Genomic DNA, 23807 nt, shown 5'->3' with positions numbered 1-23807 from the left:
CGATTATATCAAGGTCTTCTGCGCATGTTTATTATTATTGGAACAATGACAAATAGGCTACTGTCCAGAATGTTCTTCAGAATAACCTCAAAGGTGTAACCTTGCTTGCAAGATGGATAACCTCGCGAGATCAAAAGAGATTCTCTCGACGTAATCCATCTTGTCATGCACAGGCAGTTAAGATGATTGGCTTAGAAACCCGAACCATGGCCAGCTCGACGAATCAGCGGCAGCCTTAGGCGGGCTTAGGCTCGTCTGGGCAAGTAGTGGGTAGGTGGTCTTTGTAGTTCTTTTCACTCGTCAACATGGCTGCCGCCACGGAAGTGACAGGCAGTCTGAATGAAATTGAATGTAACGTTCCCAATTCTATGTATTAAATTCTAAAAAACGACCCTCAACATTTGGGAAGGCTAAGCCACACAACTAGTTCGTTATAATCGAACGTCATGCTTCGAAGGCGACTTTACGACGATGAGGACGGTGAGGACTCAATCAATGATAGACTACCACGGAGATCCGGCACAGGCACCTTCCTCCGGTCACAAACGTGACGTCAGAGGCATGGCGATCTGATTGGTTGAAGTTAACATGCACCAGCGGTGATAGACAGATGGGTCATCCAATTACCTGCCAAGTAGCTTGGAAAAAGGGCCCGCCTCCGTCAGCGGGTTGGATTACTGCATTGCCAGATGGACTGGTTTAGTGAAACGTAATGTGAAGCTAAAGCGTCCATCTGGCAGCGTCAGGTTATCAAAGGTGTGCATGCTCAAAAAATATGTAGACCCTCGTCCTCCACACTTATGTTAATCGGCCTGCAAGCTGTAGCCACCCATTTGGCTACCGCTGTTGAAAGTTTGCGGCTAGAAGTGTGCTTCTCCCTGGCAACCAACGTGCTCTGCCTAGGTCTCGTTATAGTCGAGCAAGGCTCCGCAAGGCAGACCTCCGCAGATCGTGCGCGCTCTGTGCTGGGAGCGATGCTTTCATAGTCAGAGCGGGAGCCAAGTGATCATCATGTTACATTGTACAGTGATAATAGTGAGACAAGTCACAATGAAACGCCATTATGTGCAGTACTGACTGTGGTTTCACTCTCAAACAACCATATATCAGCACATGAATAGAATCACTAAACTTGTTTTGACTGAATAAGCGTTTCAGTTCTCAGCCCTGATAGCCTACTCTGTGCTACAAAATCTCTCTCAAAACAACACATTTACTGACTAAAAAAAGTTTTACCACATGGGTCAAGAAATGTGGTGAAAACATGGCTCAGCATTCTTACTTCTTCATTTAATTTCTCTCCCTGTATCTCCATGCAAAGTGAAACGTGCCGCTGGAGGTGCGGAGGTACGTGCTGTTGGAAAAATCTTCAGGTACGCACTATGCGCATTTTGGAAATAAAAGTCGCTAGGGGGGGTCTGAAAAGTAGCTAAATATAGCAACAAAGGCGCTAAATTGGCAACACTGTTTCTGCTTGCCATCATCAACATTACTGCAGTTCCTGATTTCCCAAACTACGGGGTGGACCAAGGCTCAAACATCACAGAAAGTGCATGCGTTAATCGCGCGTCAAAAAAAATTGTCGCGTTAACTCATTCATGGCCAGTTTAGGACTGCCAATATTTAGCACAGGCCAAAGATTTTCATAATTGTTGGTCATCTTTCAAGACCCACAGTAAATTATCTATTAGCACCAGAGTGATTTGCAATACCTCAAAATGAAGATGTACGTCTCTGGGTTCACCAGGAAAAAAAAAGTGAGCTTTTAGCATGTTCTGTACTCTACTTATATCCATTTATATACACCCTGTTTTCACCCAAAAGGTCTCTCTGAGATGACAAACAGGAGAAAAGTCAATTTCTGTAAAATACACATTCTCAAGCAGAACTCGCTCTCAATTCTTTTATTTTGAACTGTATTGACATCAGACATGTAAATATTATTCGTTATGACACAAATGAAAAAAAAATATATATATATATATATATATATATACACATGAAGTGCTTTTTTTTTTTACATTCAACAATACCGCAGTGTGAGTGAGTGTGCAGACAGACACACAGACAGACAGACAGACAGACAGACAGACAGACAGACAGACAGACAGACACACCGACAGACAGACAGACAGACAGACAGTAGGGCTGTTGAAACGAATTTTGATATTCGAATATTATTCGAATTTAATAATTATGAACGAAATTCAATTATTATTATTTTTTTAACACATTGACTGCCAGCCGTTTTTTTCTTGCTGTAGATAGCTTCTGCCAGGGTTTTTTTTGAGGATTCTAGGCTCATTTTACAAGAGCCGAGGTTTCTCTTCTGTTACGACTTCGTGAACACCAATCATCTAAAAATAACTAATAGAATGTGTGCTTTCTCTGTCTAAAAGAGTTAGTTTGTAGAGTTAGTAGTTATGTAAGCATTAGCAGTTGAATACAGCATGGTTTCAGCATCAGAAAAAATATTTAGAGATAAACGGCTTTTTGTGAAATTTCGATAGAACTGTCACTTTAACCATTCATTTTTGGCATCAGTAAGACCTAAACAATAGTTTTGAACAGTAATTTCCTTCATAACAGCAGTAAACTTCCCTCTGCTCAACTCCTCCCTCCTGTGGGCGTTCTTTTTGGCTGCAGCGCCATGTCACAAGCACTTTCCTACCTTTGCAAATGCACTTTCTCATACTCTCGACCTCTCAAATAAATTTCTGAATAGAAATTAAATTACTCTAAATTATAGCGAAAAAGAAACAAAAAAGAATGGGTTGAAAATCCCATTCTAAAAGCCTTTTAGAATGGGATTTGTTTCCAATTTGGTGTCGGACTAGGGGGCAGTCCCCGCTTGTCACCAGTTTGCTTTGCTGCTGCTGTGCGGGTGTGAGCCTGTCTGTGCGGCCGCTCTTTGAGGAAGTCTGGTTAGACTCGCTCGCTTCTTGGAGTTTTGGTTGAGGGCTTTGATGAAGCTTTTGCGATTCTGGTCATATTTATGCTGCGTGTTTCAAAGTGTGTCCCACCCGCAATCCACTATGCAAATCTGCAATCCCGCACCGCCAGCAATCAGCGCGAAATGAAAGCGCCTTCGCCAATCCACCTTCATGAGAATGGCTTCAGTCACACTGCTTTTTGCTTGCCTTCCTCTAGTCAGGAAAGCACTGTCACCACTTAGTGGGTCGGTGGAATGGGTTGTACACGTTGTACACGTCCAATACCTATATAAGAGATGTAAAAGGGTTCGATGCACATCCCACCGTCAAAAAAAAAAAAACAATTTTTTTGACGAGTCAACTCGTCGCTGGCAGTGAACAGCTGGATTGTGTTTGACGACTACACTCGTCGCTGGCAATCAAGGTGTTAAAACGAATATTTATTTATTTATTTTTTTAGAACACAGAACAGTGACAAGTTCTGACAACATACTTGAAGAAAAGAGTGTTAACTGAAGTTGACTGTTGAAGCTGCTATACTGATGTAAACCTACCTGTAGCTCTTAAAATGTATGTTCATTCATTGTTAACTGAAGTTGACTGTTGAAGCTGCTATACTGAATGTAAACCTGTAGCTCTTAAGTGCAATACGTGACAGATTTTTTTTTTTCATGGCTCATTGTTGTTTTGGCAAAGTTTACTTATTTGTTTATTGATAAGGAGCTCAAACAAAGGCTGTGTCTTTTTTTATTATCAATTATTTTATTTTAGCATTTCAGACAGCACCAATACATCACTGATGAATATTAACTAAGCTCTGGTTATCTGACCTATTTTCTAATGCAATGAATGTATGTACATTGTACAAGGAACATGTTTTCTTAAATAAACATCATTGCTGGACTATTTGTGATAAGCCTAATATTATTTTGAATATTCATCCACCATTCACTTTTCCATCTACATTTGGTAAAATGCTTAGAAAAAGTTTTACTTGGTCAAACCCAAAGATTCAGCTATATTTAGAATCAGAACATAACATAAGAGAAGACAACAATTCACTCAGACCCAAAAAAAAAGAAAAAAAAGAAAAAAAAGTTTTTATTCAATTAAAAATTAATTAAAATATTCGAATATAATTCGAATATTAAAATGTATAAAGCACTGAAATTCGAATTTGATTATAGAGGGAGATTGACAGCCCTAACAGACAGACAGACAGACAGACAGACAGACAGACACACACACACACACACACACACACACACACACACACGATCCCCCTTCGTTGCGTGATTTCTAACCCCACATAGGATAAGCAATAACCACGCCCTGTGGCGCCGGGATTGGCCAGGAGCAACACTGGAGGGCACGCAGCCCAGCGATTTCATGAACCAAGTGAATAGCTCTTGAGAACGGACAGCGGGCTGCTGTGACTGCCGCTTCTGGCTTGTCTTCTTGCCTCCCTGCTATTTGATCGTTCCCGTTTTCCCCTCGGCTATTCAACACTTCCTCACTGCCCTCTGGATTACCCGTCAAACTGATCGATCATTTCCTCATTCCTCCGATGATCAAACACATCTCTCTGGATTACTTTCTCCCGTTTTCTCCCGGCTGGCACAGAGGAAAGCGACCAGCTCGTGCAGCGCGCCGAGGGGGTTTCAATGGCGTTTCTCCTGTCTGCACAAGGAGGAAGCGTTTATCCGTTTTCTGATATTCCTCCTGCTCAATTTCAAAACAACAGCTGCGGTATGTGTTTGTTCACGTGTTGTCTTAGATGCTAGGGACCTGATACTATGTCACAGGCTGAGGAAGTGTTTGAAATACGCCCTGTACTAATAAAAACAAAAACACATCAAACACGTCTTTGGCGTGGATGGCTATTTCTGATAACACGTCAAAGACGTCTTTGGCGGTGAATGAGCGTTAACTCGGGTTATTATCGGGTTAACTTTGACAGCCCTAATATATATATGGCTCTCACTAGTATAGAGACAGTCCGCATGTCTGGGAACGCCCACAAAATGTCAAACGGCTGGCGCGAGTGGGGTAAAACCGCCGATATATCTCATAGGCTGACTCACCAAAAGACGGTGCTGCGGCTCTAAACTACAGGTTTGGGGGTTCTAGAGCAGAACACAAGACGTCTGCTCAGATGTGCGTTTACTGCGGTGGTTAAATCCCCGATCGTGTCTGCCTGGGCTGGGCTATCAGCTAAATTCTAACTTTGCTGAATGGATAGAACGGGAGGATTTACACCACCCTGACCATGCCCCCAGCCAGGCTGAGCCAGCTAACCCAGCGTCTATTGTGGGCGTTCCTAGAGCCTGTATGGGCGTTCCCAGACATGGGGACTGTCTCTATAGAAGTACAATACACACACACGCGCCCACAAAGACACACACACACGCGCGGTATCGAAACAAACCCAGACACACTCATAGCTCCCTCCCTGACTTTAGCCTCACTCCACTCCGTAAGTATAATAGTATATCACACCTCTCAATGCAATTGTGCAGCATCACAAGTCGGCTTCAATATCGACTGTAAAAAGAAGAAAAAAAAGGCTAAGATTGTCTCTGATGGAGTTTGACAAAGCAATATTGACAATGAAGCTTATTTTAACGTAATGTTTCACCCCCTCGCTATTGGTGTGAGATATTGGCAGGCTGGAAAATATTTAAACCTATCCCTCTGCTGTCCCGTACCAGACCAGTGTTATCCAAGGCAAAGGAAACAATATTACATTTCTTTTCTTTTTTTTTCAATATGTTTATTGTCATTTTTTCCTTATACACAACATACAGTGACAATACAACTTTAAAGACAAGACATTTTACAACATACACACACACATACACACACAATCAACCTGCAACAATTCAAACTAAGTACTGATAAAACAAATCAAAACACTTCCTCCACATTGCTCACTTTTTTTTTTAAACAAACTTTCAGGCAAGAGCTCCGCCTCCATCTCTCATGAAACGCATATATGGGCCCCTATCGTTGCATCGGCGCAGTTTCTAGGCCGAGCGGCAGGCGCAGATCAAAGCAGTGGGCGTGGACAGGCGCACTTGATATCGTCGTGCTGGCGCTAGATGCAGCCCAAAGCATTACAACCACGCCTTTTAGGCGTAAAATTATGCACCGTCATGCTCATTGGATAAGTGCAATAAACGAATCGCACGCTTGCCTTTTTAGCTCCAATTCCAGTGATCCCGCAAAACCAGACGAAAGCCAAACGCTCTGCCCCCCCCCCCCTCCCTTCATCCAGCCTGTCTGTCTGCATTATAGGCTATTATTCCATATTATTATGCTTCTCAAACCAATCTAACTGCAGTTTCAATACTGCAAGCATGTAAATACGCTACACTATAGCAAGATCAAAGTGAAAATAATGTTCTATGCATCAGCTAGAAAAATATAGCCTATTAGATTGGTGAAAGTTTGTCCAGAAAGATATCATTTTCTCTCGCCTGCTGCAGGAAGGATGATGCACATAAATATACCCTACATTATGTCAAGTCATTGCATAAATGTGTTTTTATTGTAAAACTAAATGTGAAATAGGGCCAAGTTATTGGAGGGACATCACAGTATAGCAGATGCCATTAGAAGCGCGTTCCGAAGCGCGTTCCGCTGTTACTTCTCTAAATCACGTTAACTCGACAAGGGGTATATATAGGCCCAGGAGGACATATATGTTTCACATAGGGTGGTGTTTTCATTTCGATGTTTTATTTGGTCCAATATTGAAATGTTGACAATGGCAGGCTGTGTTACCATTACACATTAATTTAGAACTACCTTTTATATCTATTTTGGCTCATTTGGTGGCTATTTAGTAGCGAAATGAAGAAACACAATGCATGCTGGGAACTCAGAGAGAGAGAGAGAGAAGGGTGACAGAGAAGAAGCAGTGAAGGCACAGAATAGGCCTGCTTTTCAAAAGCGCAAAGCGCTAAATGTAGGCCAGGTCCCAAGATATCACTAGGCTGGTATTTAGCGCCGACACGCCCACTTTGGGACTGCGCCACGCCCATTCGGCCTAAAGCGCATTTGGCAGCCTAAAGCCTATTGCTATCTTGCCGAAACAGGCGCAAGGCACGTTTTTTTGCGGTTAAGGCCCGTAATAGCGCCGATGGCCTGTGGGAGAATAGAGCCCATGGCTCCCAGAGCTGAGCAAAATCTTTCCCTTTGCCCTTAGCAATGTACGTTAGTCTTTCCAGGCCAATACATTCCGAAAGTTCCCGTTTCCACATTTTTAGTGATGGCGCATCCATATTTTTCCAGCAAAGTGCAATAGCTCTTCTGGCTTGAAGAAGTCCGAAGTCCAGTAGTTTAGCTTGTTTTGTTGTTTGCACAAAGTCCCCCGGATAGATACCAAGCACACAGAGTTTGACATTAAGAGGAACTTCAGTATCAAAGATCTTTGACAAACAATTTATGACACTCTTCCAGAAGTTTTGAATCTTTGAACATCCCCATAGACAATGAATTAAAGTACCTTTTTCTTCCAAACACTTAGTACAGACATCAGGAATGTTAGCAGACATGTGGTGAAGTTTGAACGGAGTTATGTACACCCTCATTAACAATTTATATTGAAGTAATTTAAACCTTGTGTTTATTGTTTGCTTTTGTGCTTTTAAACAAGCATCACACCAATCTTCCTAATCAATGTCTTCTTGTATGTCTGTTTTCCAAGCATTTAATTTATTTATTCAGTGCTATATTCAACCAACATGTTGTAATACCTAGAAACATGGCCTTTCCCTTCTAAATTCGCAATTGTCATCGCTTCAAGTGTTGATAAGGGTGTAATACATGTTATCTGTTCACATCTCGATGCCATGAAGCTTCTTAACTGTAAATATTTAAACAAATGCTTTTTAGGTATTTGGTATTTCTGACATAATTGATCAAAAGAAAGCAAAACATCTTTTACATACAGATCTTCAATTTTCTGAATACCCTCCATGCTCCATAACTTAAATCCTCCATCCCTTCTACCAGGTTTAAATTGTTCATTGCCCCAAATAGGAGTATATTGGGATAGTACTGGCGTGTCACCTATATGTTTGTGTGCTGCATACCAAACCAAAATGTTGTTTTTAAGAAAATTATTTTTTGTTTTTTTCCTCAATGTTTTAACATCCGAGGAGTACATATACATGAATCCCACGGCCAATTTGTGTAGGCTGCCATCTAGTGGGGACGCCATTACTGCGGGGATAGGTCCCCGCAGCTAGACTGTGCTGCTGGCTGCTGCAGAGTGCCAAATGATAACAGCGTCGTGAGCTGGATTGATAACGTGAGACAGTAGCCCCCAGTTACTGATGAAGGTACGACCTTATTATGGATGGGGATAGTAATTATTCAAATTGTAAATAGCGGAAAAAATACCACTTAACGAGCCGCATTTCAAGTGACGTTATTGTGTAAACATGCTAATTGTTAACTTACTGACTAGCTAGCATAAACAATCAAGTTGCATGTAATCATTGCACATCAATTACATTAGTAGACATTAAAAAAAAATACGAATTTGTGTTTTTATAGGCATTCAAGGGTATTTTACTAATCGCCTGGCTTGTGATGAGCAACAGAATGCCAACTACAGGTCTCTCATAGAGGGTCAAAATGACCTGAGCTCGGATGGATTGGCCAAATATTGCACACTCTACCAGATGATGAACACATCATTCTGAAAGGACCTGTCCGATATTCACAGTCCATTAACAACCATAATGTTGACATAACCCATGTCATAATCACTGTTAGCTTAGGCTAGGCAGCTGGCAGCTGCATGCTAGCCATTATGAGGTGAAATAACGTTAGTGATTTACGACTGTTACACCAAAACCTACCGTGCTGTTGTTATTGGGAACAAAGTCCTTTCTGTTAATATTCTTGGTCCACCTCTGGCGAACAGCTTGGTCCTCTGCACGTCCAGGGAATCTAAATTTGTATGTTTATGTAACGTTATGGTTTCAGACAGGGGGGCACTCTTCATGTAGCTAACGCTAGTAAAGGCTGTAAGTTAACATTAGCATGTTTACACAATAACGTCACTTGAAATGCGGCTCGTTAAGTGGTATTTTTTCCGCTATTTACAATTTGAATAATTACTATCCCCATCCATAATAAGGTCGTACCTTCATCAGTAACTGGGGGCTACTGTCTCACGTTATCAATCCAGCTCACGACGCTGTTATCATTTGGCACTCTGCAGCAGCCAGCAGCACAGGTAGCTGCGGGGACCTACCCCCGCAGTAATGGCGTCCCCACTAGATGGCAGCCTACACAAATTGGCCGTGTGATTCGTGTATACAACTTTAATGGTAGATCGGGAATGGACTCTTGCTCAATGCTTACCCACGCTGGGGGTGTTGTTGTACAGAAGTAATATGATGCTGAAGTCAATTGGGCTGCCATATAATACCATCTAAGGTTGAGAAGCTGGAGTCCTCCTCTCTCATAAGGCAGATAAAGTAGTCTAAGGCGGAGTCTAGCCCTCTTTTCATTCCAGATAAATTGTCTAAACAATTTGTCAAGTTTGTCATAAAACACATTTGGTAGTGGCAATGGGAGTGTTTGAAAATAATATAAATTTTTTGGTAAAATGGTCATTTTTATTAAATGTATTCGCCCTACCATAGATATAGGTAAACTGGACCAGCGACTCAATGTTTCAGTTACACTGTCTACCAGGGGATCATAGTTCGCTGAGATTATTTCCTTGAGTTCAGGGGTGATTTTAATACCCAAGTACCGAAATCCCTCCATGGTTGTTGCAAATGGAGTACTGATTATGGGATTATGTCGTTCTTCTTCATTGAGAAACATCAATACTGATTTGGAATTGTTAATTTTATATCCGGAGAACGCCCCAAAATTGTCAATCAGAGTGATCAGATCAGGTATACTAGTTTTTAGATTGGTTAGAAAGAATATAATATCGTCTGCATATAAAGATATGCAATGTTCTCTCCCACCAATTGTAATACCTGATATTCCTATATGTGTTCTCACGGCCATAGCTAGAGGTTCGATTGCTAGTATGAAGAGCAACGGGGACAAAGGACACCCCTGCCGAGTAGACCTCCATAGACTAAAAGGTTTTGAGATGTTATTGTTGGTTAGGATTTCAGAGGTCGGGTTTGTGTATAGTAGTCGAATCCATTTGAGAAAGGTCTCGCCTAGCCCAAATCTGGGCAGTAACTCAAAAAGATAATCCCATTCTATCCTATCAAACGCTTGCCGTGCGTCTACTGATAGCATTGCTGTGTCCTTTTCATTATGTCGTTCATATAGTATATTCAACACCCTTCTGATGTTGTGATAGCCCTGTCTATTTCGTACAAAACCTTGTTGATCATCAATAACCAGCTGAGGAATGTGTTTATCCAACCTACTAGAAAGTGCTTTGCATAGTATTTTTGTGTCACATCCCATTAGACTAATTGGTCTGTATGATGAGCATTCATTTGGGGGTTTGTTTGGTTTTAATATTAAAGTTATTATAGCTAATCTTAATGAATCTGGAAGTGTTCTGTTAGTAAATGATTCTTCAAACATGTCAAGCAACGGCCTCACAAGTCGTCTTGAAAAGGTTTTATAGAACTCTATTGGTAACCCGTCTGGTCCGGGTGCCTTTCCGCTGTTCATGTTTCCCATAGCTTCACAGAGCTCCTCTACTGTTGGTGGACTATCCAATGTTCTTTTTTCGTCATCTGATACAGTCCGAAATTGCAATTGGTCCAGGAATGTAGTTTGAGCTTCTTTATTTCCGTTATGTTCTGCTTTGTATAGCAATTTGTAAAAGTCTCTAAAACTATTGTTTATCTCCACAGGATCCATAGTCAAATTGCCAGCTGTTGACTTTATACTATTAATTGCTTTTTCGGATTGCATTTTCTTTACCCTCCAGGCCAGTAATTTACCGGCTTTTTCTCCTTGGTCATAGTGGGCCCTATCGTTGCAATCGGCGTAGAAACTGCGTTTAAGGCCTAGCGCTAGGCCGCCTAGCGCAGTTAGTGGGTGTGGACCAGCGCACTCTCTATCTTGGTATCGGCGCTACACGCAGCCTCAACCATTATAACCATGCCTTTTAAGCGTAAAATTATGCATAGTCCGCTCATTGGAGAATTGCAGTAAAGAGTCACACGCTTTCCTTTTAAGCCCCAATTCCTGGACAAATCCGGTAAAACCAGACAAAGCCAAGCGCTCTGCCCCCCCCCCCCCTCCCTTCATCCAGTCTGTCTGTCTCCATATATAGGCTATTATTCCATATTATTATGCTTCTCAAACCAATCTAACTGCAGTTTAAATACTGCAAGCATGTAAATACCCTACACTATAGCAAGATCAAAGTGAAAAGAATGTTCTAAATGCATCAGCTAGAAAAATATAGCCTATTAGATTGGTGAAAGTTTGTCCAGAAAGATATCATTTTCTCTCGCCTGCTGCAGGAAGGATGATGCACATAAATATACCCTACATTATGTAAAGTCATTGCATAAATGTGTTTTTATTGTAAAACGAAATGTGAAGTAGGGCCAAGTTATTGGAGCGGACATCACAGTATAGCACATGACAGTAGAAGCTCGTTCCGCTGTCACTTATCTAAATCACGTTAAATCGACAAGGGATATATATAGGCCCAGGAGGACATATATGTTTTACATAGGGTGGTGTTTTCATTTCGATGTTTTATTTGGTCCAATATTGAAATGTTCTACAATTGCAGGTTGTGTTACCATTACACATTATTTAGATCTACCTTTATATAGGTTTTCGGCTCATTTGGTTGCTATTTAGTAGCGAAATGGAGTACCACAATGCATGCTGGGACATGCCAGGCAGTGAACTTACAACTTCTTTTTCCTATGGGAAGTGTGTTATGTTGTGTCTGTCTGAGCGAGGGAGTCAGAGAGAGAGAGAGAAGGGTGACAGAGAAGAGGCAGAACAGCGCTCCTCGCAACTGGCGCACTGAATAGGCCTGGTTTCAGAGAGAGACAGAGAAGGGTGACAGGGGAGAGGCAGAAGAGCGCTCCTCGCAACTGGCGCACTGAATAGGCCTGGTTTTCAAAAGCGCAAAGCGCTAAATTTACGCCAGTTGGGAAGATATCATTAGGCCGGCATTTAAGGCCGACACGCCCATTCTCGCCCATTCAGGGACAGCGCCACGCCCATTCCGCCTAAAGCGCATTTGCCAGCGTAAAGCCATGTTGATATCTTCCCGAGGCAGGCGCAAGGCACGTTTTTTTGCGTTTAAGGCCCGTTTTAGCGCCGAAGGCCTGTGGGAGAATAGGGGCCAGTATGTTTGTTTAGTCCATATCAAACTTTTAGCCACTTTGTCTGTTGTTAATTTGTCATATTTAGCTCTCATTATGGATACATAATGTAATTTTTGGGGGTCATTGTCTTTATAAATTTCGGTCTCTACCTCTTTAATTTGGTTTTCTAATGTTTGTAACTCTTGGTTTTGCCGTTTGGTTTTGGAACTTGTGTAGCTAATAATTTCTCCCCTTATATAGGCTTTAAATGCCTCCCATCTAATGCTGGCTGTGGTTTCGTCCGTATTTAGATGAAAATATTTGTCAATGCAGTTCTCCATAAATTTAACAAAGCCTGGATCCTGTAACAGATAAACTTGCAGTCTCCACCTGGAGCACCGCTCCAGTCCACCTAGATGTATTTCCATAGATACTGTTGCATGATCACTAATTACTATACTGTTGTACCAGCATTTTTTAACTTTAGACATTAATTCCATGGAGATTAGAAAATAATCAATGCGTGAATGAGTTTTATATGAACTTGAAGAACAAGAGTATTCCCTTTTACTTGGGTTCTGCGCTCTCCAGATTTCAATCAACCTCAGGTCCCTCATATAATTAGTCAGTGTTTTTCTAGTTTGTACATGAGTTACATCAATTTGGATGGATCTATCCAGTACTGGGTCAATGGTACAATTAAAATCCCCTCCGATGACATTGAGTCCCTCTAAGGCAGACACAGTGAGAAATAATCTTTCAAAAAATGATGGGTTGTCCTCATTTGGACCATTACAAGATTCAGTTTCTGTGACAAAATATTACCCTGGACAATAATATACCTTCCATACGTGTCTTGGGTAATTTTTGTCATTTGAAATGGAATTGAACGGTGAATGAGAACAACTACACCTCTTGCATAGGTATTGTATGAATCATGAAATACTTGGCCTGGCCATCTTTTACTCAGTTGATGTATGTCTGAAGGAGTCAAATGCGATTCCTGTAGAAAGACTATTTTAGATTTGAGATGTTTTAACCTGTTCAATACCTGTTTCAATTTAGCCAGTTTTCTCATTCCCCGCACATTCCAACTTGCAATGTTAATATCCAAACTACTTCCCATGTTTGTCCTCACGATAAATGATAATCTCAGCATAGTATAAAGTCATGAAATTGCATTCTCTTTTGGTGCAAGTACACACACACACACACACACACACACACACAGAAACCACAATGACGTAAACTGTTCTGCCCCCCCCACTTCCCCAAACGAAGTGCTATGCTTCCCCCCTTCTGTGTATGGACATGAGAGAGACGCTGATCCACACTCTTTTGAGGAGCAGCTAGGCTGCATGGACTCAGCTCTGAACAGGATAACCATCAATGACCAACAACCGCACATCATGTGTTCAAGTTAACCCCCTTCTAATTGAAATAATAGCTGAATAGTAGCGCACATTCAACTTGCTAGTCAAAATAAAAAATAAAATAAAAATATATAACAAAAAGTATGTACAGCTACTATCTATTAGAGCTTATTCAAGCCTGAAACATAGTGCAAGTAACCTAATCCACAAGGCATTAATTATTTGAGACTCTATAATAGCCGAGTCCTGAGTGAACAGCTGTCCAGCCGATCATTGTGCTTCCGGCTGAGTCTCAAAGTTTGTTATGATCGGATTCAGTGATCATTAGTGGATTTACCGTAGTGTTGCGTGTTGAACGCTACTTGATGTCATGATGAAACTTTTCGGCATCTTGTGGTGTTGAGAAGAGATGAATCCTCCCTCCATGTAGCACTCTGATCTTGCACGGGTTGTGTTGAAGCCTCGGAAGGCTCCCATGTCAACAAATGGTCCCTTCAGCTCCTTCGCGTAAACCAAGGAGCCTCAGGTTCTTCCTCCATCCCCTGTTCTCCAAGTCGTCTGTCTTTGACTCGAGGTAGGCTATGCGCTTGGCGGCTGATGTTAACTCTGTTTCAGCCTTCCGCAGCTGGTCCTCCGCTGTGGATATGCACGCTTCAGCTTCGTCAATCCTTTTGGTGTTTGAGGAGACATCTTGTTCCACGTTGATCATTTTGCCCTCCAATGATGTTATGGAGTTTGCCACGTCCGTCAGCCGGTTATCGATGTTGTCCAACTTCGTTCCGAAGTCTGCGCGGATTGATTTCAGCTCGGCTAGCACCGCTGCTATATTAGCCATCTTGCTAGCGTCTGTGCTACTGCTAGTATCAGTCGGCGGAGTTGTCTCAGCTGTTATACTGCTTGCCGCGCGTGCTCTAGTAAATATTTCGTATGGTTTCTTCGTAGAGTCGTTTGACTTAATCGATGTCACAAAACTTTTTCACATTACCCAGTGCGTTCGTGGGGTTTTTAATCAAAATAACGTGCGGTTGTCGGAGTCTTTTAGGCTAAGCTGCCATCTTGGCTGAGGCCACACCCCTCTCCCAATATTACATTTCTTATTAAAAAACAGTGATCCTTCACCTCTTAGCCACTCGCTAAAACACAGACTGGTCAGCTTCCAGGTATGAATGTGTGTGTGAATGTGAACAGGGCACTCCTGAAAAAGAGAGCATTGCTCTCAGTGAGACTCCCCCTGTATAAATAAAGGTTGTTAAAAAAAAAAAAAAAAAAAAACACTCACAGGCATGCTGACACACACATGCACACACGAGATGCACACACACACACACACCTGTGTACAGCAAACATAAATGTACAGGAATGCATGCACACTAAATCAATATATGAATTTATAAAATGGCTACCTCAAATCAAGCGATCTGATTGGCTCATCGCTGTGGTATATTGAGCATCTATAGCTATGACAATTGCTTTGCACAATTCAGTATTACTCAGCCTCCACGTCTGAGAAGGGTGTTCAAGCAGCACTGCAGTTGCAGACCGGTTCGTAGTTACCAATTACTGTAGTGGGGGCGTCTTTAGCTCAGGAGGTAGAGCGGGTCGGCCAATGACGCAAGGGTTGGCGGTTCGATCCCCGCTTCCTCCCAGCTGCTGTCGTTGTGTCCTTGGGCAAGACACTTAACCCTCCTTGCTCCCGATGGTGTGTAGGCACCCTGCGTGGTAGCCTGCCACCATTGGTGTATGAATGGGTGAATGTAGACTATCTACTGATTGTAAAGCGCTTTGGATAAAAGCGCTATAATGCAGGCCATTTGTAGTAGTTAGCAACTACTCACAAAACGCCACTAAATGACTGAAACTTTAGCTTGTTAACATTCGTGTTAACAGTCACGTTTTTTTCAATGGTAAAATGTGTTGTGAAATGCGTTGCTTGGTTATTGAGATAATTGTTGCTAGCTAGCTACTGTAACTTACCTACTTTGCACAGCCACTGGCTCGTTCAGGGCCTATTTTATTTTGAACATTAGTACCCTATTTAGCCTATTATACTTGTACTACTTACTTGTAATACTTATACTACACTCTGTGTGTGTGTGTGTGTGTGTGTGTGTGTGTGTGTGTGTGTGTGTGTGTGTGTGTGTGTGTGTGTGTGTGTGTGTGTGTGTGTATACATTTTAGTGTGTTTATTACTTTCATATTGCCAAACTTGGTAACAGTTTTAGCTCACTTCAGGCCGTGATATATACAATGCCCCTTAGCTGATATAGTAACCATATACCACAGCCTGCCATGAGCTACTGTATTCCTTAACATTGGCTCTGAACCCATCAGATTCTTTTTCCACAGGTCTCTCAAAACGCAGGTGTGATTTGTGAGCGAGTCTCTGCCAGACTCATTGGAATTCAAAGTCTAGCTGTGTAAATCATGTTGGGCAAATGAATTATATTCAGCTTGCAGCTGGCAGGTGCCAATATAGATCACTTTAATGGGACTTAAGCTTGAAACGATTAATGATATAACAATTAATCATTTGTAATTGGGTAGAGTTTGGACAGTTTTGCACTATGCCTTCATTGCCTCCATAAAGTTTGTTTTTATCTCCACTGTAACTTGTGATGTATGTAGCCTAGGTGTGTGAGTACATTTTGTATGAGGGAGTCGGGGGGGTGTTGCAGTGTTCTACCAAAGATTTGTATGGTTAGGACTGTTATTTTCTTCATTCATTCATTTTCTTTCGGAGAGCTGACATCCTTCAAAGGAACATACTGTGTGTGTGTGTGTGTGTGTGTGTGTGTGTGTGTGTGTGTGTGTGTGTGTGTGTGTGTGTGCGTGCGCGTGCGTGCGTGCGTGCGTGCGCGTGCGTGCGCGTGCGTGCGTGTGTGTGTGTGTGTCTCTCCACAGAAGGAACCCCCTACACATGGTGGGTGGGCCGGGGCAGTGATAAGCACTTCTACTGGGGCGGCTCAGGACCTGGCATCCAGAAATGCGCCTGTGGCATCGACAGGAACTGCACCGACCCCAAATACGACTGCAACTGTGATGCAGACCACAAGCAATGGTGAGTCAGACTGCTAAAGGTTCTAAAAGAGCGCAAACAGGTGGCAGGGTGGCATTCAAATCATATCTGGCCCATTTTCAATGTATTTCTCTCCACATAGTTATCTCTCGAATATTGAGCCTAATTCAACACTCTATCATATTCTTGTTGCATTTTCACGATTCAAACAGGCAGACAGGGAGGTTGTTTACTCACAAATTTGGGGTTTCTCTTCCAAATAATCCAGCCATGTAACTATCCATTCATCAAATGAAATTGTGCGGGAACATGAATGGTTTGTAAAAGTGCCATTTAACAATAACAGAAGTAATCCCAATGTCATCAACATGCCCACTCGCTCGCTCTGAACATACTGCTGTAGTATTCAAATATGTGCTGCTCTGTGAGCAACACAGTACTAGGGACTTGGGTGGTTAAGATCCGTTTGCACGGCCGCGCGCTCACAACGGACAATCGTGTTCATACATACACCCCATCCAAGTAACATCTGGATATCTTCAGGAGGTCACTGCATCTCTGAAAAGGACTTAAGGCAAGTTTGGGAGTGTTTTTAACAGTGTCTGTCCCTGTCTGAATGGTTTCCACAACTTTGTTCAGTTCAGTTCAGTTCAGTTCAAGTTTATTGTTATATACCGGCAACAATGCAAACATCTGTCACCTGCAAGGAAAATCTTATACTCAGCGCTCATATCAACTTCACTGTAAAAACGGAGTATTAAAAGATTAAAAGAGGTATAAAGATAAAAACATACTTAGAAGTAAGTAAAAAACAAGAAGCCCAATTTCACAGCAATTCACAACGACACAAAAAATTAAGTGAGCTATAGTGCAGCTAACAGCCCGATGGCTGGGGGGGTGGGGGCAGTCAACAGTTCAACAGCCCGATGCCTGGGGGGAGGGGGGGGGGGGCAGTCAACAGTTCAACAGCCCGATGGCTGGGGGGAGGGGGGGGGGCAGTCAACAGTTCAACAGCCCGATGGCTGGGGGGAGGGGGGGGGGGCAGACAACAGTTCGACAGGTGTGTGCTGAGAGGGAGGGGGGGGGGCAGTCAACAGTTCAACAGCCCGATGGCTGGGGGGAGGGGGGGGGGGCAGTCAACAGTTCAACAGCCCGATGGCTGGGGGGAGGGGGTGGGGGCAGTCAACAGTTCAACAGCCCGATGGCTGGGGGGAGGGGGGGGGCAGTCAACAGTTCAACAGGTGTGTGCTGAGAGGGAGGGGGGCGCGGCCAGACACTATTTAGAGGCCGAGTTGAGCATCCTGATGGCTTGGGGATACAGGCTGTCTCTGAACCTATTGGTTCGGGTCCGTATGCTCCTGTAGCGTCTGCCAGACGGCAGGAGCGTGAACAGTCCGTGGCTTGGGTGGCTGGGGTCGGAGAGGATCCTCTTAGCCTTCCTCCTGCAACGCTGGCTGTAGATGTCCTGGATGGCTGGCAGCTCAGACCTGGTGATGCGTTGGGCTGTCTTGACCACCCTCTGCAGAGCTTTACGGTCAAGGGCGGTGCAGTTGCCATACCAGGCCGTGATGCCGCCAGTCAGGATACTCTCGATGGTGCATTTATAAAAGTTGAGTCAGTATACTTAGCTAGAGTTCATTTGTTTTCAAAATCATTTCCAACACTAAATCCTTGGTCATTTAAGTAACAGTTGTCGTAGCCCGTGGACATTATGATGGGGCAATTTTATGGTGCTGAAACTGCTCAGACATCATTACAAACTGCTAATGCTAATGGTTGCCTTAGGGGCCGTTTTTGAGCAGCCAGTGCCTTTCTGCAATTCATTCTCGATGGTAAGGATGCGCTAGGAGCGCTCCTCTTCCCAGCACCGCACCTGGCGGAGCACTGCTGCCTCAAGCAGAAAACATGTCAACTTTTGGAGATGAATGCTGCTCATCAATGTCACCTTTTTTGGCTGACTAAGCAAAAACAAGGACGAGGCGGGACTAAAAACATTAACAACTGCAGAGGCCCTGGTTTGAATTATTAAATATATTATCTTGTATGCTAGCTAGCTAATGTTAGCTACTAACTGTCAGTGTCAGCTCCTGTGCACATTAGAAGCGCTCTAGGCATTCAATCCAAAGCGCTCCACTATGAAAAAACCGCTGTCTATCCAGCTTATTTTTGAATGACCCGCTGTAAAATAATTATGGGTACAAGGTCCGGTTTAACGTGACTTGATTGTTACAGCTTGCACATTTCCTCGTTACGAGGAAATTCTTGTCACAATAAATAGGACTGGGTTGACGACTTATTTGAGGGAATGTATTAATTTTATCTATCATCACATCCGCTATTTCTGTTGCTCTTTGAGCAACTCTGGATATTTATCCACGAGATTTTTGCCAAGCTGGACCTGATTTGCTCCATTCGCCTGCAGCTTTGAGGGGAGGGGGGGGGGGGGGCTGGGAGGATTACACCCGGAAGAAGCACCCATAAGGCATCATGGCAGCTAGAAGTAAGGTGGATATGGACACAGCCCCTGACACAGTCTGTCATCTTAAAATGTGACTGAGCTGAATAGTCTGCAGAGTTGTGTGACTTCAAAGGCTGAAGTGACTGAATGATGAATGCCACAGCATCAGTTTAAGAGTGATGTTTGCCTCCAGGACCAACAGTTTGTGTTTCAAACCTCTTCTAGTCACCTGATGGATGTCCTCATTAAACCACTTGCATCGTTGTCTGTGAGTGTGTGCAAGCGTGTGCATTATGTCTGTCTGTGAGTGTTTTGTGTGTTCGTGAGGAAGAGAGATTCTATTTGTTTTATGGCCTCCTCTTCATAACACTGATGAGATTACAAATAAGTCCTATTCTGTTTCCTTCATTCCATTAATATTGTGGCCATTAATGTCTCATTGTTTGGCTGAGTGAGCTTTTGAAATATTGCCCAAACAACTCTATTCCCACTCATTAGCCATATTTGGCAGTAGATGCAGACACACACATCCTCTCACAGACGCCCACATGGACACACACACATCCTGTGGACACACACACACACACGTGTGCGCGCGCGCACAGCCATAAAATAGATCTTGCACACTTTTCACAGGGGCCATTTTGTGTTAAAAAGGCAGGGGAAACAAACACACGTGCAAGCAAAACAGTAATGAGGGTTTCCAACTTACAATCATGGAAGTTGGAAACCCTCATTAGTGTTTTGCTTGCACCTGTGTTTACCCTGCCTTTTGGACACAAAATGGCCCCCGTGAAAAGGGTCTATTGTCTCCAACATTTTCATATTAATTTCCCTAAAAGCCTTCAAATGAAACAATCTAAATAAAATAGTTCCCATAAGAATTTAGTATACCATACCCCACACTAAATCAAGTTAAACTCATCCATCCCTTCATTCCATCGTTCCATCCTTCTCCCTTTGTTTCCAGTTTCTCTGCAACATGTGTACTCTTGTTCACTTTTCTTCTCTTTCATTTCATTTCATCATCTCATCTCCTTTTATCTCCCAGGCATGAATTTCTGATGAATAAGTTTGACCGGTGTTCTTCTCTTTCATGTTATTTTCTCCAGGTTTATCCTATACACCTGTCCTACCTGTCCAATCTCAACCTGTACATCCCAAGTCAAGTCAAATTTTATTATTAAAAAAATCAATAATCAACATGATTTGCAGATAAGTTAAACCTCTCTCCTCTGTCCATTTTTCCATTTTCAGGACCATGGACAGCGCCCGCTGCTAAATAAATACATAAATTGATCTATTTTGCTGTGTGAGTGTGAGGGAGCTTTTCACACAGTTTTTTTTATTGTGATGTAAACGATTTTTCCACATTGTAATGTTTTTAGTTGTAATCTTTGGCATGATTTTGTGCTGTTGCGTGTCCCTCATGTATGTGTAACAAGCACAGTGAAGGCATGTTGTGCAACCACATACTGCACCAGACTAGGCTGGATTAAGACCAGCTTTTACTTGGTTTTAGCTCAGTTGTTTCCAATCTACCGCAAGATAGACTGGCCCAAACCACAGTGCACAGATGGATCCAAATGAAATTGTCATTTTACCGGCGGGGGCGCAGTGTGTTAAATTGACAACTATGCGGGTTGTAAGATAGCAATGACACTTTCCGTTTGCCCCACATTGCACTGGGTGTAAGATAGAGGCCTGTATCTTCTACCTGAAGGTAGAAGCTCAGACTCCCTCTGCAGGGGGTGGTCAGTACAGTCCAATAATGGCATGGGCCTTCCTTACGACCTGCCGATCGTAAAGGTCAGAGAGCTGCTTGGTTCACCCCAATACCTTTACTGGCCACTCTGACAAGCTGACCCAACCTATTCTTATTGGCCTGATTCAAGTTTCCAAACCCTCCCACAATACAAAAAGTCAGCACCACCGTCAAGAAAAGTTCTGTAGAAGAGTCATCATTTTGGTGCACACATTAAAAATAAATACATTTTTCTCAAGGAGCAATGACAGTGTTGTACCTTCTTAGAAATGGCATCTGCATTGCCCTAAAAGCACCACCTACTATCAAACAGCAAATATTTGTAGTTTTCCACCAAATCAAATGTGGCCGTATGGTGTTAAAAGCAGAAGAAAAATCAATGAACAGAATCTGGTATGAGTCAGGAGACCCTCAAGGTCTGCTGAACAGGCAGTTCAGCAGCATCAGGGTGGCATCCTCCACACCCCTGCCAACTCTATACGCAAACTGCAGAGGATCTAAAGAACCCTGCACCTGCTGCTGAACAGCCTGCTTTAGAACCTTCTCAATTAACCTTCTTCATAATTAAACTGCTACAGGTCTAAAATCATCTCAGGTCTTTGGGTTAGTACACTTGATGATAGGGACAATTGTTTAGCGTTTCCAGATTATTGGTATCTTTTGTAGCTCAAGAAATTCCATAAAAATAATAAAAAATTATATTGCAGATCTTCATCTGGACCTGTCTTGCGCTGCATGCTGTACCTCGCCCCATGTTAGGTCCATCTCCTTTAACTCAGCTGTCACCATTCGCCACCAGATTGTTTTGGGCCGGCCTTGCTTCCTCTTCCCAGGTGGAGTCCAAGTGCAACCTGGTCCATTCTGAGGACACTCAGCCATCGATGTCGGCGGCGTTTGATTTCAAGCACCACACTGTTGCACTTAGTCAATTTATATAACATATAAATTGACTGCTATGTGCATTAGAGATCTTCTCAGGCCAGAAGATGCATCAGATTTTCCTGAGGCATCCGTTGTGGAAGGCATCGATATTTTTCACGTGTTGTCACTCGCCAGCACTCCAAGCCATACGGCACTGATTTCACATTGCTGTTGTAAAGTCAGACCTTTGTTGTTGGACTTTACTGCTTTGACTTCCAGATAGAATGGGTTGTCTTTACTGACAAGACTTCCCAGGTAGCTAAACTCCTCAACATAGTCGAGAGTGTATCCATCCACTGTGATTGGTGCATCTGGGGTGGCATTATTGCACGTCACTTGAGTTTTGGAGGCATTGATGTTCAGGCCTGTCTGTCTGTTTGGCAAACGTGTTCGGTCTGTCAGTTTTCTCCTGCAGATGGCTGTGCTTTGTTCAGTCTGTCAGTTTTCTCCTGCAGATGGCTGTGCTTTGAGAAAAGAACATGTCAGTTTTCTCCTGCAGATGGCTGTGCTTTGAGGAGAGATCAGTTTTCTCCTGCAGATGGCTGTGCTTTGTTCAGTCTGTCAGTTTTCTCCTGCAGATGGCTGTGCTTTGAGGAGAGAACATGTCAGTTTTCTCCTGCAGATGGCTGTGCTTTGAGGAGAGAACAGTTTTCTCCTGCAGATGGCTGTGCTTTGAGGAGAGAACAGTTTTCTCCTGCAGATGGCTGTGCTTTGAGGAGAGAACAGTTTTCTCCTGCAGATGGCTGTGCTTTGAGGAGAGAACAGTTTTCTCCTGCAGATGGCTGTGCTTTGAGGAGAGAACAGTTTTCTCCTGCAGATGGCTGTGCTTTGAGGAGAGATCAGTTTTCTCCTGCAGATGGCTGTGCTTTGAGGAGAGAACATGTCAGTTTTCTCCTGCAGATGGCTGTGCTTTGAGGAGAGATCAGTTTTCTCCTGCAGATGGCTGTGCTTTGAGGAGAGAACATGTCAGTTTTCTCCTGCAGATGGCTGTGCTTTGAGGAGAGAACAGTTTTCTCCTGCAGATGGCTGTGCTTTGAGGAGAGAACAGTTTTCTCCTGCAGATGGCTGTGCTTTGAGGAGAGATCAGTTTTCTCCTGCAGATGGCTGTGCTTTGAGGAGAGAACAGCAAGATCATCGGCAAAGTCTAGATCTTCGAGTTGGGAAAACAAAGTCCACTGGATACCTCTGGGTCTGTCAGTTGTGTTTCTCATGAGCCAGTCTACGGCAGTCAGAAAGAGAATGGGACAATGAGGCTGCATTCAAAGTGACGATAAAACACCTCTTTCTGCTATGGGTGTCCCTGAACAACTTTGCAACGGGCAGTTTTAACATTGTCTCTATGCTTACATTCTCTCTATGTAAAAATCCTCTCCACAGCTGATTGGAGAAGTTCATTCAATGACTTATTCCTTCTCAGACTATTGCCATTGCCTTTACTCCTGCCTCACTCAAAAGTCCCTTTCAGCCCTGCAGCTTGTCCCCAATGTTCACCCCAGATTCAGCTCCCCTGCTCTGGTGACCTGCTTAGGGTTACAATCTATTTTAAGATCATACTCTCCATGAGCCACAGTGCATTTTTACAATGTTAGATATATATTCTTAAGAATCAGCTGCTTTATGTCATCTCTTGTTACTATGTATGATCTTTTGTTTCGTCACAATTATTACTATTGTATGCCATTGTGTGGCATTTTTTTCAGTGATCATTTAGGGAACATTATTAGCACTGCCTATGAGTAACATGACTAACTGAACTCTGATCATTTGTTAAAGTATGACGATCATGATCAGTGACAAATGGATCAAATACATTGGCTCTCTGTGAGGATGATATGAAGCGCAGTTGGCTGTGTGACGCAGGGAGCATTATGCACAGGTGACAGGTTACAGTTATTTTAAACATCTTTTCAGCAACTAAGATTGTCGTTAAGCTAACACATTTCTTTTAGATATTTTTTTATTATCACAAACTCCTACAGCTGTGGCTGCACTCTCCATCATGTGGTTTAAAACAGGTCACAGCAGCTTCTCTGCGCATTATGTTATTCATGACAATT

The 23807-nt window shown here is 43.0% G+C and overlaps 1 protein-coding gene across 1 annotated transcript in view; it reads left to right on the top strand.

Moving 5' to 3' along the window:
* LOC310796483 (contactin-associated protein-like 2) overlaps nucleotides 1-23807 on the top strand; it is a gene marked incomplete at both ends in the record, with an annotated part of 775066 nt that overhangs the window by 588126 nt on the left and 163133 nt on the right. The window contains one exon of the mRNA XM_083658673.1: nucleotides 16492-16648. Coding sequence (XP_083514799.1) covers nucleotides 16492-16648 — 157 coding nt within the window. The remainder of the gene's footprint in view (nucleotides 1-16491; nucleotides 16649-23807) is intronic.

Source organism: Poromitra crassiceps, assembly GCF_964638095.1.
Source record: "Poromitra crassiceps genome assembly, chromosome: 2".
In the NCBI taxonomy this organism is placed as follows: Eukaryota; Metazoa; Chordata; class Actinopteri; order Beryciformes; family Melamphaidae; genus Poromitra; species Poromitra crassiceps.
This window is presented reverse-complemented; position numbering and strand designations above follow the sequence as displayed.